Below are 19,200 nucleotides of genomic sequence, written 5' to 3'. Positions count from 1 at the left end.
ACTCGAAAAGTACTCAGTAAAAGTACTTCATAGTAGTTTTACAAGTAGTCTATGAAGTACTTAGTTCAGCAGTATATGTATCTTGAGCTACTTATGGAAACAATGTTTTTTGGTTTTTTTCTCACGTCGTCTTTTACTTTGAAATCCGGAAGGATACCTTCGTGATACCTTCAGTTTATTACCGGGAATAATTACTGTAATAGTATCGTATGTTTCATGTTTCATGTTTCATTGGTTTAAGAAAGCTTCAGCACGAATCTACACGTGACAGCCAAATTAATGCAATTTGTTGATAAAGATAGAATATAACTAAGAATATTTACTCAAAGTGGGGGTTAATGTGTTTTCCTTCTCGTGCCACGTCATGCTCTTACTCCACTACAATTCGGAGGTAAATATTGTACATTTTTCGCCACTTCAATTAAATGACAAACAAATAAAATAATAGAACTGTCAAAGTGTGGCTGAAACCATGAGTCCATTATACTTTTACAGAAAATTAATTGGCAACTCTCATGTACAAATCATTAAAGTTCCCAGCTTGTCACGTGAGGTGATGTGTCATGTTTCCTTATAAAATATTAGTTTGTTTTTTATCGATATTTTTCACAAACCAAACTGTCACACTCTCTGTCAGTAATCTTAAGCCACGTTCCAGTTTTCTTTAGTCTTCTCCTTGCTGCTCTCCAACTCTCCACCAGAGGCCCTCAGACTGTCTCTTCTTTCCCCATCCACACATCCTATCGCACATCATATCAACCCTGCGCCTCCTTGGACTTTCCACGCCCACTTTTCCACCTTTTTTTTTTTCACCAACCACTACCAGTGACTACTTAAATATATTCACGTCATTTGTTCCTTGCCAGTTTGTCTATGATGCCCCGCTGCTTCTGTCTTTGCTTCACGTCGGATACCTGTGCTGTACCTGTTTCTTGGAATCTCTATTACCTGTACCTGCCTGCCAGCCTCATGTAAGCCTGGAACCTTACTTTTGTGATTAAATCATTGATCTACTGCAGCTCTGCCTCAGATGTCTGTTTTTTGCTCCTTAACCTGCTGTCATGTTGATACCTGCAAGTAGGTGCAGCTTTCTGCTGCTGCATTGATGGAGCCCCCCTGGTTTTGATCTTCTTTTATACAGTTTGTTTTGTTGTTTCTAAGTTAATTGATAAAATGTAGGGCGTTTATGCACGTTAACATTTCCCTACAGATGATTAATCAGCCATGTCCCAGACTATCAGTCCGGTTCTCTCAGTTGTACCCGTCCGGGCTCTGGTTGACGAGACTTTCAAGGTGCTCGTTGAGTATCTGCCTCCAGGATCTCCAGTAACACTTCACTCCCTCCACCACTCTGAGGACGAGGACTACTGGGAGGCTTATGGACACTACGTCAGTGATTACAGAGGAATAGTGTCTGGTGGGTTTTCTTCCATTTCCACGTGCAGTGAGGTTGTCAGTCCTTGACTTTACAGATCATTTGCTTGTTGGATGTTGTTGTTTTAAGATAAGATAAGCTTTATTTAACAAACTATCAACAGTCAGAAAGGCATTGATGTTAATCATTTGCGAATATTTAATTGTCACTTACAGATAAACGTATTTGCGGTTCCCGTCACCGTCCATGCTCGAATGATTTACATTTATTATTAGTATTTTTTGGTCAAACTTTATTGAACTACTTCAATGTACAAACATTTGTTTACATTTAGTGGGGAGCTGGACAATCACGTTTGTTGGATGTTTTGTTTTGATGTTGTTGACATTTCAATGATTTTGTAGTTGCAGAGGACATCAGTTTTGGGGGCACCTACACTGGAAAAGAACCAATGGGTTTGTTGTGGAGCATGCACCCTGAGCCAGGCAGTCGCAAGGGTCCCAGGTAAGGTTATCTGCTTTGATACGTCCAAAGATCATGGATAGCATTTTGTTGCAGGACGGTGACCAGTCAAAAGGGCTTGCTGGATGATTAGTTTCCTATTTCCCAGCATTTTAATACATATTCTGCTTCTATGTAGAGAAATGCTGGAAGCTAGTGTTGGGGATTACGGCTCTTTGAAGGGAGCTGGAGCTTATGGCTCTGCTCCTTTCCGAGAGCCGTTTAAGAGAACGGCTCATCGTTAGTTGACAACCACTGACTGTATATATAGATGGACAACGCGTCTCCATCTGCTCCCATTGTACGAAATTGATGCCGAAATAGCCCCTGTGATAGGCGCTGCCATCTTGCGATGGCGACGTCATACGGAGCCAGAGTCTGCGCAGTAGAGATCGGCGAGTGAAGCGGCCGTAGCCACTTCCGCTAACCCAAACACACACTTAACTTACCAAATAAACAGCAAGGATCCCAGAACAGCTTCTCTGTGTTGGTCTGAGGTTAACGTTCACAGGTGTGGAAACTTCAATGACTGTAGTGATCGTTTTAGTTACGTTTTCACTCGCCGATCGTCCTCCGCTCTGTTCACCCGGAACTGATCGGCTGCAGGAGCCGAATTTGTCAACAGAGCTGTCAATCATCATTTTGACAGCATCAAATAACTAATTAAAAATAAACTTGAACAATTGGACGTAAATCAGCATGATAAGAACTAACTATAATGACAGAAACCATGTTTGAGAAAAATTTATCGGGCGTGTATTTTGATTTTATAGTTTGACCCATGTCCCATCTGTTAACATGGAGGAGGCGGGCTTTATGAGCTATACTACAGCCACTCTGCAGGGGGCGCCCGGAATGTTTTGGCTTCACTTTTAGGGAGCTGTCATGTCGTCCATCTTTTTATACAGTCTATGGTCACAACACTACGAGGTAGAGCGTGGTCAGACTTGAATGTGCCTGCAGTATATTCTCCTGTCTTAACACACACATATTTAAAATCAGTTGTTGCTCGCATCAAATTGAAATTGCAAAATGATGCTCTGCCAATGAAAGGCGCCTGGTACTCCCATCACAACAGGGCCCTAAGTCTCTAACTAGACTCTTCTCCTCTGTCGCCCCCCGGTGGTGGAACAAGCTACCAAACTCCACTCGGTCCGCAGAGTCCCTTTCACCTTCAAGAAGAAGCTAAAGACCCAGCTCTTTATGAACACCTCCGACCTTAATGATACTGTGAGGCTATTTACGATGATGACATTGAGGATGTGGTTTATGTTGATTAGGATATTCATGACGATGATGATTATTATAAAAACAAACAAAAAAACGCCCTATACACTTCCTGTTGGCACCAGTGTCTGACCGCACTTGAAGCTGTTTGTTGGCTCTTACCGACTTCGTTCCCTCCTGTCTTGATCGTTGCTTGTGTTGTATTAACTCTCCGATGTACGTCGCTTTGGACAAAAAAATTAAATTGTAAAATTCTGCGCTTTTAAAATTGTAAGGGAAACAGCAGAATAAAGTAAAAACAATTAATCAACGTCATTGATTTGCCAATAATTTATGACTACACAAAAAAACAACAAACTTGGCGGAGGGTTATAATGTCGCTCATCGTCGGCACTATGTTGTGGTGACATGATTCCGCTGCACGTGACCTCGTATAGCGGAGCTGCAGTTGGAAAAACCTGCCTGTGGTAATTTGGCATAAATTGAGTGGATCTCAGGCAGGCAGTGAAATTTGGGCACAACTAATAAAAGAACGGCTCTCACCTACGACTTCCTGTCGTTCAAAAGAATCGGATCGTTCGCGAACGTCACAACGCTACTGGAAGCCCTGATGGCATGATTATCATGAACTAGCACACCATGACTGTTATATGCTTTCCTTTTATTTATCAGGTTGAGAAAGATGAACGCTTGCAGCCCCATGCTGGTCAACATCTCAGTCTACAGTGGACATGTCACTGAGGGCTTCAGGAAGCGGCCTCCTCTGGCCTCTGTGCCCACAGAGAGATGGTACATGGCTCCAGGGGTCCAGAGGATCGATGTCAAAGAGAAAGGAGTACGAGGCACCATCTTTATACCTCCAGGTATACCTGCATGACCTGAAAAACAAGAGTTGCAGTATAAGTTTGTGGCATTAATGATTTGGTATTTTTGTTTGTTCAGAAAAGTCCAAAATCAGTTTCTCCTTGCCTCAGGTCCTGGACCCTTCCCCGGGGTGTTGGACATGTGGGGCGGTGGTGGAGGGCTTGTGGAGTACCGTTCGGCCCTGCTTGCTTCCCACAGTTATGTTTCTTTTGCTTTGGAGTATTTTGCCGCCGGTGAGCTGGACTCAGCAGGTGTAGAGTTAGAATACTTTGAGGTTTGTGTTATTTTTATCTGATTTTTTTCATGTTCTCAGAACAATTCCCTATTGTGCATTAGTTTGGAAAATCTAGGTTCATTTTTCCTTATTTCCCCTTTTTTGTTTTTATACAGACTGCATTTAATATTCTCAAGGACCATCCTCAAGTGATCCCAGACAAAGTTGGAATTTTTGGTCTTTCCCTTGGCTCAATCGTGTCCATTTATTTGACCGCTGAAAGCACCATTATCAAGGCAAGTAACGAATATTAACTAGGTTTAGTTCCTTTTTCTTTACCCTTGAATGCTATGCTGTGCTACGTGAGCCATCGAGAGCTCAGGGTAGGCAGGTCTGTGATCTTCCTTCCTTACTGCAATGCACTTAAAGCTTGTTCAGAACGCTGCAGCTCGTACACGCAAATGTGAGCACATCTCCCCTATTCTGGTTTCCCTTCACTGGCTCCCCGTGCATTTTAGGATTGATTTTAAGATTTCATCATGTCTGGCCGTCCTCCACTCCTCAAACAAACCTCAAAGCTCACCTTTATTCCTCAGCTTTTGGCTCCGCTTTTTACTATTTTATTTTCCTGTTGTCTTTAAATTGGTCTTGTGTTTTTATTGTGTTGTTTTTAGGGCTTTTATGTTTGATTGTACAGCACTTTGATCAACTATTGTTGTTGTTAAATGTCCTTTTGTAAGTACATTTGGATTGGATTTTGCTGACCAGAACTTCTTGATATTTGAAAGAACGATAACCTGAAGAAATTGCGTCTCTTATAGCTCACAAGGCAGAACCAGATGCAGATTCTGAGGTTGTATAATTGTGTTGTTTTCTAGCCTTGCTGTTGTGTTTACGTCAGTGGAAACCACTTTTATCCAAAGACCCTCGCAAAATTCTATCAACTCCTTGCCAAGTAGGTATTCTGTTCCTCTGGCGACATAAATACATCTGGAAACATTTGGAAAGATGTTAATAATCATTACTTGTGTTTGCAGGCATGTTGAAGCAGGTGTGGATGAGAACAACAGCATATGGAAGTATAAGCGTCTTCCAGATACTGACGGCCTGTTAGAGAAAGTGGATGTAAGTACATGATGTACAAATTACATACAGATGAGCATATTTCAGGAAAGTTTGTCATCAATCTCTTATATTAGGGATATAATGCACTTTGGGCGGTTTCTTATTTAGGGTGGAATTATTAAATGTCATCTACATTTATTAACAAATATAAGAAGGTTCTGACTTCACAAAAGGATCAAATCAGATGGAAACCACAGAGGTCCTCTGTATTCAACAGAACATAAAGCACCAGGGTGTAGGCTATACGGTGACTTGGACTCGAGTCGACTCCAGTCACTGTTTTAATGACTTGCAACTTGAGTTGACAAAAAACTTGGACTTGCAAACTAATGACTTGAGACTTGACATGAGGCATGATGACTCGGATGACTTGAATGTGTTCATAAGTTTGAATGTCAGCTGTTAAATATAAAATGATAAAACTGTCAAGTTTCTAACTATCAAGTATGTACGCAGAGCAAACTGGGAATCATGATTGGTCGACTCAAAAAGCTCCCGGTATGTGATTGTCATGATTGGATGGCTGGCTGTCTCATCGCTATGGCAACACGCAACATCAAAGCCCCCAAATAGAATCCTCATCAGTCGTACTCGTTACTCCTCAATACGGTCTCAGAGCAGACCATCATCATGGCTGCGTCTGTGCCAAGATAATACAGATACAATTCACTGTCATACTTATTGAACAGGTTATATAAATTGGCCAATAATATAATTATTAGACGAGTTACTAACACCTTGTCTTTTCTCTTTATAAAGACTGGATACTACAGGTAAGAGCACTTGGGTAGAAAAAAGTGACTTGACTCAGGACTTGACTTGCCTTAACTAAGGACTCGACTTGACTTGACTTGACTTGACTTGCCCAAGAAAAAATGACTCGAGACTTGCTTGAGACTTGGACCAAATGACTTGAGACTTACTTGGGACTTGAGCAAAGATGACTTGGTCACAACACTACTATATAGAATGGCAGAAACAAGCACCAAGGTGTCCTGGGCCCCCCCTAGAAATTTGATTAGCCACCCCAAGTGCCATCCCAAAATCCTAAACTATGATTGGCTATTTTTCTTGTCGGAGGCGGGACTTGTGTTAAAATTATCGGGCTGTGTTGCGACAGGCTGCGAGTAGCTTTCTTTCCATTTCAATGTGGCTTTTGGTACTTAAAATTGTTACTCTGACCACACGTCTTCTGCTTGAGTCCTTAAAGCTTAGAAGGAAGGGTCAATTGAATGCTATTCATTTGCGTGTATGTGTGGACACATGCTTCATGCCACCCCTGCATAAGTCGGTGCCCCAGTTGGGCCACCCCAAAAGGATGTATGTGTGTCACTAACACTAAAGACACACAGAATACTATACTACTATTAGTTGTACCTATTATAAGTCAGTCAGTGTGCATGAACTGGGCAAAGGAGCACTATATTCTCCGGTATATTTGGTGTTTCATGTAACCGTCACCCTTCCTTTACTTTTGTGTCCTACTTTGGTGCCTTTAGTCACGGGAGGGAGGCACGTAGCATGAACATGTCTCTTACTGTTTTTGTGTGTGGAGCCAGTGGATGTAAATAGCCGAATAGCTGCCGTGACACCTCGTGCAAATAGACACTCCGTTACAAGTTTGTTTGAGTTGTTAAACAATGATGTTGGTAGAACAAGCATAAAGAACCAATCTTTCTTTTGAACCCTTTTCCGACGATGTGGTCACACACTCCTGCTGTACCTAACTTTTTAAACACCGTACGCAGTGTTCCTTCTTATCTTAGGGACAGTTTGTTTTAGCCAAAATAAACAGGCTTCAGTCATTCAGACGAGAGACACATTCACTTTAAGTTATTTATTAATTAAAAATGTCACTTTTTAGATTATCATAGCTTCTATCTAAATAAGTGGAGTCATGTCAATCTTACTGGAGTGCAGCATGGTCAAGTTATTACAACTCAACACATCAGGCCCTTTTATAATCTCACCATCTCTAAACTCCTCCTCCTCTCTAACTGCTATGACAGCACATCTCTCCGCCCACTGCCGGTCTGAAGGAGGCTTCAAGTCTGAGGTTTTTGAGCAGAGTCTGTATCAGAAAGTTAAATTACAATATTGTTGTTGTGTTTTTTGTTGTCATTAAACAAGCCGAAAGCATAACAGCTGTCTTTTCAGCTCTTTTACGATCAATGCAGTAACAGGAACGTGATCGTGCTGAGCTTGTTTTATTTTACCGTACGCTCTGTTCCCTCTTATCTCTAGTTTTGTCCTGGTTTGTCAAACAAAGTGAAGTTTTGTAATTTGACATAAAAAAGTAAGCCTATTTGGTCAGAAGACACATTCACCTTTAGTTATTATTTAACATTTGGCTGTACAGAGTGTCACAGCTTCTAGTTAAGAATTGCAGCATTAAAGCTCCTGTGCAGAGTTTTCCGCTGGTCATGAAACAGACTGAGACTGATTTTTCTATATGATCTACAAAAGCAAACCAGACCATCAGCGACAAGATTGATTATTTCTATATAGTTATTTTTAATGTCTGAGACTGCTGGCGGGGGGTAGGTGTCAGCCCTCGATCCCACAGGATCCGTCTGCGGCGCGTTTCTGGTCCGTCAACGGCGTGAGCCCTCGCCCACAGGAAGCGCGTCTGGTCCACAGCGCAGCGGAGCGCTGGCCCAAGCAGCTGGATTCGCGAGATCTTAAAATAAACGGAAAAAAACTTGAGTCTGTACCAGTCTGAACATGGTGTTTTATTTTGAAATGTCCGGATGCTGTATGCTGCTTTCAGTGTGACTTCCTGTTTGGAACGATCTGCTCTGTTCAGCTTGGCGCGTGTTTGAAGCGGCCTCCGTCAAAAATAGACCCGGCGCGTATCTTTAGCAGAGCAGAGCGGAGACACGCTTCTGGGACGCGCTGGAGACAGACTGCGGCGCGTGCTGTGGAATCACTATCATTGACTTGAATGGGCACGATCGACTCCGGAGGTCGCGCTGCACACGGAACACGCCGGAGACGGACCGTGGCGCGTGCTGTGGAATCACTATCATTGACTTGAATGGGTGCGATCGACTCCAGAGGTCGCGCTGCACACGGAACGCGCCGGAGACGGATCCTGTGAAATCGAAGGGTCAGGGCAAAAATGTAAAGTGATTGATACAAATGACTGTAAAAGAAAACAGGATGAGATTTTTTGTCAATCATAACTTAATCATGTAGAGGACAAAATCAGCAAAGAGACGAGAGGTACGGCTTTGTCCACAGGGGGCGCCAAAATCAACACAAACCAAAAGTTCCTTACAGGAGCTTTAAGTAACTTGCAGACCAAGCAATCAATGACTGTCATTTGGGAAAAATCGTGTGGTAAATGCTTGTGGTAAATTCTCTTTTAGGTGGGGAAAATAAAGTGTCCCATGTTGATGGTCCAAGGCACTGATGATCAGAACTGGCCAACGGTGGAGTCTGTTGGAGATGTGAGTCCACCCACACACCTGACAGTGAAGGACAGTCTACTGTCTCAATTAGGCAAAATCTGCCTAATTAGCATATTTTGTTTTCTTTTGGTTGGCTGCCACTAAAACAAACAACATATCTTTAATCAGATTACACTGTCACTAACGTGTGGAGCTTTTTTGCTTGCAAAATGGAAATAAATAGATGATCAGATAGATGTGGATTAATTTGCTTCTCATGTTTCTGCTCTAGTAAAACCTTCAGTTGCATTTCTTAGTCTTAGTATTATACTTTAATGCATTCATATATTTTTACGGATTGGAATGAATCCAATTGGTTATGATCTTGCCAACTAGCCGATTTGAACTGGTTGAATTGTTGTCATGACAACATGTATAAGTTAAAGGAACACATCTCCCCTGTAAAAAGCCGCTGTCAGTCAAAGCTGCTGTTCTCTGTAATCAATAGAAGCAATAATATTTGAAATTGGCGCCATAGCTGTGGAGAAAGTTGTACAAACAGCTCGTGGTTTCGCCCATTATACATTCCTACAACACCCAGCATGCATTGCACCCCTCCCTCTGAAAGGAACGGCCTAACGAGAGACGCTGGAGGGAAATCCTACCTTTTTCCAGTCAAGGACATTGATCGCTGCAGGCAATGGCTCAGAGCGGTACAGGATCCGAAATACGACAAGAACGTACCGGTGGATCACCTAAAAAATCTTCAGGTCTGCAGTCTACATTTCAAACCTGACGATTTTGAACGAGACATGAAATCAGAGGCGGGCGTCCTAGATTGAGGAAGTGTAGTTTAGCGAGCTCCCTGGCCTCCTCCAGATGGCGCGTTTTATGTAGTCTGGTGGAGGTTTTCCAGGGCCCATTTTTTAGCTCCCCATAACAGCATGATAGGACTGAGGTTGAAAATCAGCAAACTGGTCCTTTAAAGGGATGTTCAGAGTCATGAAAATTAGCGTATGAATTAATCTAGTAGCTCAGTCACCTACGTACAAAAACAGGGAGTCTTGCTTCACATGTTCTTCCAGCAACATAAATGTTCTTGCTACTCTGAGTTGACCTTTGACCCTCAGATCGCCGAGATGATGCGTGCTGCAGGGAACGGCCACCTGCTGACCACACTGAATTACCCCGGCGCTGGACATCTGATCGAGCCGCCGTACTCGCCTCACTTCAGAACGACTGTGTTTCTGACCGGTAAAGACAAAGGTGAGTTCCTCTGTGTGTGGAAGAGATGTGCTGAGTAACATGAACTAATAAAACCAAGCTGGAACTAGAGGCTCTTTCCCCACATTGTAAAGCATCATTATATTATCAAAATTAAAGACACACGATACAGCATGAAATCATCCAGCTGTGTGTGTTTCAGCCTTGATCCTGTGGGGAGGAAAAACCAAACCCCACTCAGACGCTCAGGAAGACTCCTGGAGGAAGATCTTAGTTTATCTACAGCATCATCTGTACTCCAGGGGAATTCAGAAGTCCAGAATATGAAAGATCATGGAAGCTGGAAAATACAGTGTTATGTGACGATGCCATGTTGAACAAGACCACATAGCAGTATTGTAAAATATTTTATGTTACTGTCATTCTCTTTAGGATCAGATCAGGTAGTTTGCTGGGATCAAACTGTGCCTCTAGTTTCCTAATTATGTGCCCATGTAAACATTCATTCAGTTTGCTTTTTTAAATCATCTTTAAGATTCAAACTTGGAGGTTTTTTTCTACATGTGACAGTGACATATGAGAGAAATGAGTACTAATAACTTCATTTTAGAGGAAAATATTGTTTTTTGTATTAAACTGTTTATTATTATTATTATAATTATATGACATCTTAGTTACTAGATACTTTGCAGATAAGGATTTTTAAAACATGTAAGTTTGGTTGAAATGACCAAAGTTCAATAATTGACAATAAAAAATTGGCAATTAATTGGTTTTGATAATATCTGAAGGTCTTGTTTCATGATCAATGAGCCCAGACTGAACTAATTACAACAGATGCAAGAGATGCATGAAAAATATAAAATGATAAAACAGTGTTTTTTTTAAACCTCTTGACAAACAAAAGTAATTCTATCCTGTTAGAAATTGTATTTGGTTCTATGTTGTACTTCCCCGTGATACTGTTCAGCTAAGGATTAGCATTAGCTTACATGTGTTTTAATGCATTTATCTCGTGACCATAAGTGACATACTTAATTATCTTGAGAAGCGTTATTGTTCTGAGGTAACCAGATAATCAATCTATTATTATTAAGAGCATTGTGTCCTCTTAATTAGTATATTAGGAGTGCCGTGCCAACAGCGGTAACAAGGAGTATTATTGATCAACGCATCAGACTGTACTTCAGTCACTGTTCAGATATAAACCCTCTTTGACAGGGATCTTTGAGGCACTCATTTTTAATTATAAATGCACCATTATTATTCTGTTATCTTGTGACACTCATTTTGCGAGGACAAATTAAAGCATAATTTAAATTGTCATCTTGAATTAGTGGCATTAAAAAAAATAACTTGAACGTGAGTTGGTCGGGACACTTTTTTCTTCCTCCGTCAGGTATTAGCTCTGCAAAATGTTGAAATAACACTCAGAAAAATGAGCTAATTATAAGAAAACCTTGTATCTGAATGTTGTGTAAAAGTGATTTCTCAAAGGCTAATATGGTAAACAGACCATGAGGGACTATGTTGCACTGTCAATCTAGGTATGGCCACCTTATTGAGTATCAGTCTGTACAAATATTACAGTGATTATACAGTCATTAATTTAAATCATAATTTCTGCGCTATATAATAGTAAATACGTAGGCTACAGTACAGCCAGGGGTCACTTGAAGTTGGTATATCAAGGATAAATATTATAAACATCCACAACGACGCCTACCTCGGTATAAAGCATGGAACTAAAATGCATACAAAAATGACTTTAAAGTGGGCGAACTGATATATCCAAGGGAAGATGCAATAATTATGTCATGCAGCACCTGAGTTAAAGCACTTGTACCTTTCTTGGTTCAATTAAAGCACTGGCGCCTGGTGTTTGCGCGTACCACTCGCTAGAGAGCTGGTGTCCGTCCTGGGCGGAGAAGAATGTTCAACTCTGCCCGTGTTAAAGCCGCCTTCCTGTCATCCTGTACTCAGACTTACTCAAATGGCACCACCTGGTGGAAAAACATAAAAACTACATGACACATTAAAGTATAAACACCGCAGCCTTAAAAACACATTACAATAGAACAATACGATGACCAAGAAAGAAGGATCTCATTTTAAATGGACCTGTTAGCTGAATTAAACTGCACTACAAACATTGTATGGCGTCTTCTATAAATTATATCAAGCTGTTAACAGTGGGACATACTATAAATGAATGTCTCATCATTGCATGCTAACTGGGGATGGATTAGCAGGAACGTACCTTTATCCAACAGCTTGTGTTGAGGGGCCAGTGTGTAATCGTGAGGGTCTTTGGGTACTCTTAAGGTAAGTTGGAGTGCTCCTCACGGGCTGAATAAAAATTGTGACCAAATATATTCAAAAAACATTTTTGTCATTAGAGAAGCTCATGAAATCATTACTGCTGAGGGCTATAGGAATACAAGGATTGTTTTTATTTTCTTCTATTAGGGAGGAGTAGACGACACCTCGAGCATGCTGCAGGTGTCATTTTCACTGCCTATTAAAGAACCAACCAGCTCGTGGATGGTCATCAGAGAGAGAGAGGCTGGTCAACAATTACCTCCTTACATCCATGTCACCATTTAATTTCATAAACTGAAAAGACACATTAGATTACAGCAACTCAAATAAAAGCCTTTCATTCATTAGAAAACAATGTTTTCAGAAGTGAAATCAGTATTAACAAGCTATTAACAGAGCCTATGTTACATTTGATTGGAGTAGCATTAAGTACATTCATCGTCATTAATAGGTGCTTTTCGACAGGAACTAGGAACCTTTTGAGGAACTTTGTGCGTTTCAATTGCAGGAACCAGGGTCTAAATGTAGTTCTGGGGCAACTGATTTACCCCCTGAAAAGCCCCTGCTCAGGGGGTAGTACTTTCCGAAGGTCCAGGACCTTTCAGGGCGGGGCCTGCAGTGCTGATTGTTTCTGATTGGTCGAGTACTCGCAGTGTTTTATTTCACCTGCCATGTTTAAAAGACTGCTCACTGTGATCATCTGTTGCGAAAAAGCACCTTAGTGACACATTTTTGGAAGCCAACAACATGAGAACAATCAGAGCTCATTAGCTAACCATTACTTTCATTACAACAGCTGCCACCAGAAACCTAATTTAAGCAATCAGTGAAAACACAATGAAGGTCAGGATACCTAAAACATAAGTACCATTATTATTCAGTACATGAAACAAGGTAATATTTTGGTCAATCGATTTGTCTATTTCGTTTAGGACTGCAGCTAATGACAACAGTCCAAACATCTAAATCAGTGGTTCTCAAAGTGGGGTCCCAGGACCCCTGGGGGTCCGCTAACCAGAGCCTGAGGGTCTGTAAAATAATTTATAATTTATAATAACTTATAAAAACGGTGCTGTATCATTAAAAACTGCACGTCGTCAGATGAGGACCATTTGCGCCAATAAAACAAGCATATTGTGTCCATGACTCCCACGTTAGCTTTGGACCAATAGAAACTGACTGTGACACATCACGTCAATCTGTCATGAGTCACTCAGCTCACTCAGGTCGCAGCGAACCGTTCCTGCGGCTGTCCTGCTCCTGTTAATCTTCTGAAAGCTGTTAAGATCAATCACTTGAAAAGTATTAATCCTGTCAAATTATGATTTATCACTATGAAACAGCTCTGAGGTATTTAGGTTGATAAGTTTTACAATACAAATAGCTCCAATGGCATCTAGTTAGCATATGCTTAATCAGTGTTACGATTATGAGGGGGTCCTTGGAAAATTCTCTCCTCTGTGAGGGGTCCCTGGCCCGAAAACAGTTTGAGAACCCCTGATCTAAGTGATGGGTTATGATGGGCTAAATGACAGGAAGTGGCAGGGATAAAAAAAATACTCAAGTAAAGTAAATGTACTTCAATTTAAACTTAAATTGGTCTGTTAAATTACAATCAGTTATTTTCTAACATTTGTGACTCCATCGTCAAATATGGATTATAGAAAGCAAAGATTTGTTCTACAGGAAAGACACTCTGTGGACACAGAAGTATGAAAATTTGTCATAATGCAAAGATTAATAAAAACATAGAATAATATTTCCTAAAAAATTCAACTTGGTAGTCGGTAGGTAGCTGTGTTTCCTTGTTCGATAATCGTTCACATCCTGGCACTGGGAATCTTGCTGGAGTACAGGTGATGCTGTAGATAAGCTAAGATCTTCCTCCAGGAGTCTTCCTGAGCCTCTGAGTGGGGTTTGGTTTTTCCTCCCCACATCAATATTACTGAAACACACAATGTTATAAGATTCTATTACACAGTCAGACAGTAACTACCAAGAATTAAAACCAAAAATAAACACGGTAGGATCATTTTCATGGATACCTGCAAAAGCAGAATTAATTTGTCTGACAATTGTCTCTTTCCCTTCCAGACTGTGGCAGTCAGACAGATCTGCACATTCCCGTTATTTTCCCCCCAGTCCAACTCGAGAACGATGTCCGACCCGTGTTGTGTCCGTGTGAGAGTAGAGCTCACCTTTCTCTTTCGTAGAAGATAATATAAAGTTAGTGGCTCTAAAGTGAGGTGAGTAGGGCGGCTCGATGAGGTGTCCGGTGTCGGGGTAATTCAGCATGGTCAGCAGGTGCCTGTTCCCTCCTTCGTGCATCATCTGGGCGATCTGAGGGTCAAAGGTCAAATCAAAATAACACAAACTACATTCTGATCTGTAGTGTTACAGGAAATGGTGAAATCGGGGGCCCCGTTTTCAAATAACAATTTCCATATCTTCGAAATGCTTAAAGGAGCAATTCGCCCCGGGAAAGTTGTCCAAACAGCTCGTGGTTTCGCCCATTCTACATTCCTACAACACCCAGCATGCATTGCGCCCCTCCCTCTGAAAGGAACGGCCCAGCGAGAGACGCTGGAGTGAAATACGACCGTTTAGGCTGCAGGCAACGGCTCAGAGCGCTACAGAATCTGAAATATGAGGAGAATATACCGGTGGATCGTCTAAAAAACTCTTCAGGTCTGCAGTCTACATTTCAAACCTGACGATTCTGAACGAGACATGAGGTTGAAAATCGGCGAACTGGCCCTTTAAATGCTAATTGTCTAAGTTGGATCAAGACCAAGTGGATTCACTGATAACTGCTTTTAGTTTATGAATGAATGCACTTCTAGAGCTGTGTTGTAAAGGGCCGAAACCTTTCATCATTTCTGTAAATGAAGCTACCAATTTCTTGCTTATATAATTGATTATTCCGTTTTTCATTTCAATTTCTTTAGCCCCAAGGTGGCATCGATCAATAGATTATTGTTGCAAACCAATGGTTAACAACATTTTGTTTCTATCACATTCAAATTTGAAAAGCGGAAAAATTCTCTCTGGAGTTTAAAATATCAATAACAACAGCTGTAATTGGGTAATTAATCGATCATTTTAGCTTCCAACTGACAGAACAGATAAGGAGTGCGTGCATGTGTGTGTGTGTGTGTGTGTCTACTCACATCCTCAGCAGCCTCCGCTGCCGGACAGTTCTGATCATCATCGCCGTTCACCAACAGCACTGGACACTTTATTTTCCGCACCTGAAAGAGGAATTACATCAGGGACAACTTTAATCGAACAAGCCGATATGGGAGAAGTGGAACATAGATAAAATGATGGATTTATAAATACACTCTCAGACAGTCGCATCACTGGTTTCATAGCTCTAAAACAGCTGCCACAACATCAACACACACAAATACCAATAATATGTTGTGAAAATGATCTTTTTTGCCATATTTCCCAGCCCTAGTTGGATTAACTGACCTCTAAAGATGGCAGAATTTTCCTTAAAACCTGAGTGGATATATTAATAATGTTAGATAACTAATCTTGAAGTTTTCGGTTTGTTTAGTAAACAGAGAAATCTCCAGGTAGCGGGTCTACGGTCCAGTTGTTCTTATACTTACTAATCAATCAATAATAACCCAGTTTAGATTACATGTGCATTATAACCCTGATAGCAAACGTGGAAGACAAACTTTGTTTTTGGAGTAACATGTACTTACATCCACTTTCGCTGAGACGTCACTGGGAATCGGTAGATGCAAATCTCGCCATATCTGGTAGTTGTTCTCGTCCACGCGTATCTTGTGAATATTCCTGCAATCACACGTTATTGTTTTACATCGCTCCAACTGTTCTGTATTTCTGTTGCTTAAAGATCAGATTGCTAAAAGTTCCTACTTTTTAATCTTTGTCTGGTCTTCACCAAGTGTCTTTCCCACTGGATATATGTGGTGGCCACTTATACAAACGCAGCAGCGAGGCTGGAACAAAAGAAAATGACCCTCAGACTCTGGATCTGGTTCTGCACAATGTCCTAATGCAGGTTTTCAGTCACTCAAAGAAGGTTTAAGATGTTTGCAAAAGGAGGCAGGTGGCACTTTGTTAACAGACACATAACCAAGGATAAAAAAGCAACTCCAACATTTGTTACTTGCCTTGATGTTTTTGCTTTCAGCGGCCAAAAAAATGGCCAAAATCGTGCCGAGGGAAAGACCAAAAATTCCGACTTTGTCTGGGATCACTTGAGGATGGTCCTTGACAATATCAAATGCAGACTGTGCAGAAGAAGACAACAGGAAGATAAGAGACGTGTTCAGAAAACAAAGTACCAAATATCAATCTTTTTGAGACAGGAACTAGAAAGTTTGAAACTGTTTAATTTAAGGACACACTTTGAGAGAGCAGGCTGTTCTCTCAGGTCTCTCTCCTGCTCAGATATTTCTAATGTGCTTTCATGTCGGTATTAAAGATGGAAGTTCATATTGCACACAAAAATTGTAAACTCATGTCATGCCAAACGTCTGAGTATTATTAAACTAGACGCCCTGTGAAAAACATGTTGGAACTAGCTACTTAGCCAAGCAGCCTACAGCTACGCAATTTGCTTTGTTGCCCTGACTGGTTGTGCCATTCAGAAGCCTTTTGGTCTGTGGTTTTCTAGAATGTATAATGAGTGTTTCCAGAACAAGTAATTAATTACTAATTTGCATGTGTCAACTGTTCTTGCGATGCCTGGCTAAGAGGCTGCTGCTGCATAAACTATGACAAGCAGCAGTGCCACAAAGGTCAGCGGCAGCAGCCCTTGCAGAGGTGCATGGTGATTTGTTGCGACGAAGGTAAATGGATGATGGATGAATATTATCGCAGTGTATCCATTCTCAATAAAGAGTAAGGAAAGTTTTAACTTCGTACCCGAGGGAGGGTTCAAATCAGGAGATCAGGAGGGCAAAGTATGATCATGTGACTAAATGATCCCGTTTAAAATAGTCCAACAAAGAAAACAAAACTTTGGAGGAATGTAGGGATATGCAGGAGGAATGTAGTAACCAACATAAAGCTGTGAACCAAAAGTAAAAAGAGTACCGAAAGTTTTATACAATAACTTTAACACATCTGATAATCTTCACATAGAATGTAGAAACTCTTAAAAACACAAACCTCAAAATATTGTTTCTGTAGATCTGTTGTCTCCAGCTCACCGGGGGAGAAATACTCCAGGGCCAAAGAAACATAACCGTGGGACGCCAGCAAGGCCGAACGATACTCCAACAGTCCTCCACCACCGCCCCACATGTCCAACAACCCAGGGAAGGGTCCAGTACCTGAGGCAAGGAGAAACTGATCATGAGCTCAGTCTAAGAAACATTAAAGATCACTAATCCTGCCAAAACAGAACAAAACCTAGACTCCAAAACGTAAACAAAAGGGAGCTAGAAGGAGGACATTTATTTCTATATACCTGGTGGTATAAAGAGGGTCCCTCGTACTCCTTTCTCTCTGATATCGATCCTCTTGACCCCTGGAGCCATGTACCATCTCTCTGTGAGCACAGAGGCAAGAGGAGGTTGCTTCCTGAAGCCCTCAGTGACGTGTCCACTGTAGACTGAGATGTGCACCAGCAGGGGGCTGGTGACGTTCCTCTTTCTCAACCTGGCAGGTGAAGATAGTTGGTCAAACAAAAACCAAGTTATTTGAAGACTCCGGCTTTAAAAGAAACAGTTTATCATATTACCTGAGACCTGTGCGGCTGCCGGGCTCAGGACACATGCTCCATAACAATCCCATCTGTTCTTTTCCTGTGTACGTGCCCCCTACACTCAAATCATCTGCAACTACAAAAGCATTAAAATGTCAAAAAACAAGAAAACATCAAACAAGCAAATCTGCCACTTCTTCTCACACACATCAAAACCCACCAGACACTATCCCTCTGTGATCACTGACGTAGTGTCCGTAGGCCTCCCAGTAGTCCTTGTCCTCGGAGTAATGGAGAGAGTGAAGCGTTACTGGACATCCTGGTGGTAGATTCTCCACCACCACCTTGAACGCCTCATCAACCAGAGCCCGGGTGGGGTGAACAGAGAGAATCGGAGCAATGGTCTGGGACATGATCGCGTTATGGTCTGTAGGGAAATGCAATCAAAGTGCATCTGTTAACAAGAATAGGAATGTCACAAGCCAAACCACATTTTTCTTCCTCTTTGGTGCAGGACTTTCACTGGCATTCAAATAATAAAGCAACACACAAAACCTTTAAAGTTTCCACTCTTATTGTATTTACAAAAACAGTATATCAACTTTTCTTATCACAACTTTGAGGAACTTGTACTCTTCTTAGGTATTTCAGTTTTGTGCTATTTATACTAACTCCATTTTAAAAGGAAATATTACTCCATTACGTTGATGTCATAACTATAGTTTCTTGCTTCTTATTAGATATTTATTACACATACAAAACACCTTATAATTTCATAAAATATCATGTGTCATTACAGATTACCATTTTAACAATAATAGTTTACATTTTTTAATACTCATTTACTTGTGTTGCTTTTACTGAATACAGGACTTTTGAGGGTTCCAGTATTTAAGCAATCTTAAAGTGTGGTATTGCTGCTTTAGTAAGGTAAATGATTGTAAATACGCCACTGTTGTACGCTGCTATCACTTTACCTTTGTTTTTCTGTCACAGTGCAGAACCTACCTGAGGAATGCATGACCAGATCGTTGTACTTGCTCTCGACGCGCTGCTGACAGAAACTTTTAAATCAAAGTTTACTTCCGATTCTACATTTACCCTCGAGGGGGACACACCAACGGTTGATGCCTGCTAGCTTAGCCTAAGGCCGAAGTATACCGATTGAGCAGCTCGTCGTTTAACCCTGGTTAGCTATCTGCACAATGCAGTTTAGTATTGCTAAATCTCACCATATAGTTAGCTTATAACTATACATCAC

The 19,200-nt window shown here is 41.2% G+C and overlaps 2 protein-coding genes across 2 annotated transcripts; one reads left to right on the top strand and one right to left on the bottom strand.

The window, feature by feature from the left end:
• The first annotated feature begins 1,224 nt into the window (after positions 1-1,224).
• LOC138599808 (peroxisomal succinyl-coenzyme A thioesterase-like) lies at positions 1,225-10,249 on the top strand. Its single transcript, XM_069671565.1, has 10 exons — positions 1,225-1,417; positions 1,780-1,879; positions 3,776-3,966; positions 4,078-4,241; positions 4,358-4,477; positions 5,060-5,136; positions 5,219-5,306; positions 8,678-8,758; positions 9,829-9,964; positions 10,125-10,249. Exons 1-10 carry the CDS (start codon positions 1,225-1,227, stop codon positions 10,247-10,249), a joined length of 1,275 nt encoding a protein of 424 aa, XP_069527666.1.
• A 2,710-nt stretch (positions 10,250-12,959) lies between these two features.
• On the bottom strand, positions 12,960-19,184 carry LOC138599367 (peroxisomal succinyl-coenzyme A thioesterase-like). The gene is made up of 11 exons (XM_069671008.1): positions 18,948-19,184; positions 18,160-18,366; positions 17,976-18,075; positions 17,703-17,893; positions 17,402-17,565; positions 16,399-16,518; positions 16,142-16,224; positions 15,964-16,057; positions 15,415-15,495; positions 14,443-14,584; positions 12,960-14,189 (listed from the first exon to the last, which is right to left on the bottom strand). The coding sequence occupies exons 1-11, from the start codon at positions 18,958-18,960 to the stop codon at positions 14,065-14,067; spliced, it is 1,320 nt and encodes a 439-aa protein (XP_069527109.1). The 5' UTR covers positions 18,961-19,184; the 3' UTR covers positions 12,960-14,064.
• Between the last annotated feature and the right edge of the window lie 16 nt (positions 19,185-19,200).

Source organism: Semicossyphus pulcher, unplaced genomic scaffold, assembly GCF_022749685.1.
Source record: "Semicossyphus pulcher isolate SPU_LCO1_2020_fin unplaced genomic scaffold, fSemPul1.0.p SCAF_20, whole genome shotgun sequence".
Lineage (NCBI taxonomy): Eukaryota > Metazoa > Chordata > Actinopteri > Labriformes > Labridae > Semicossyphus > Semicossyphus pulcher.
Note: the sequence above shows the minus strand (reverse complement) of the source record. Positions and strands in the feature narration are given on the sequence as shown.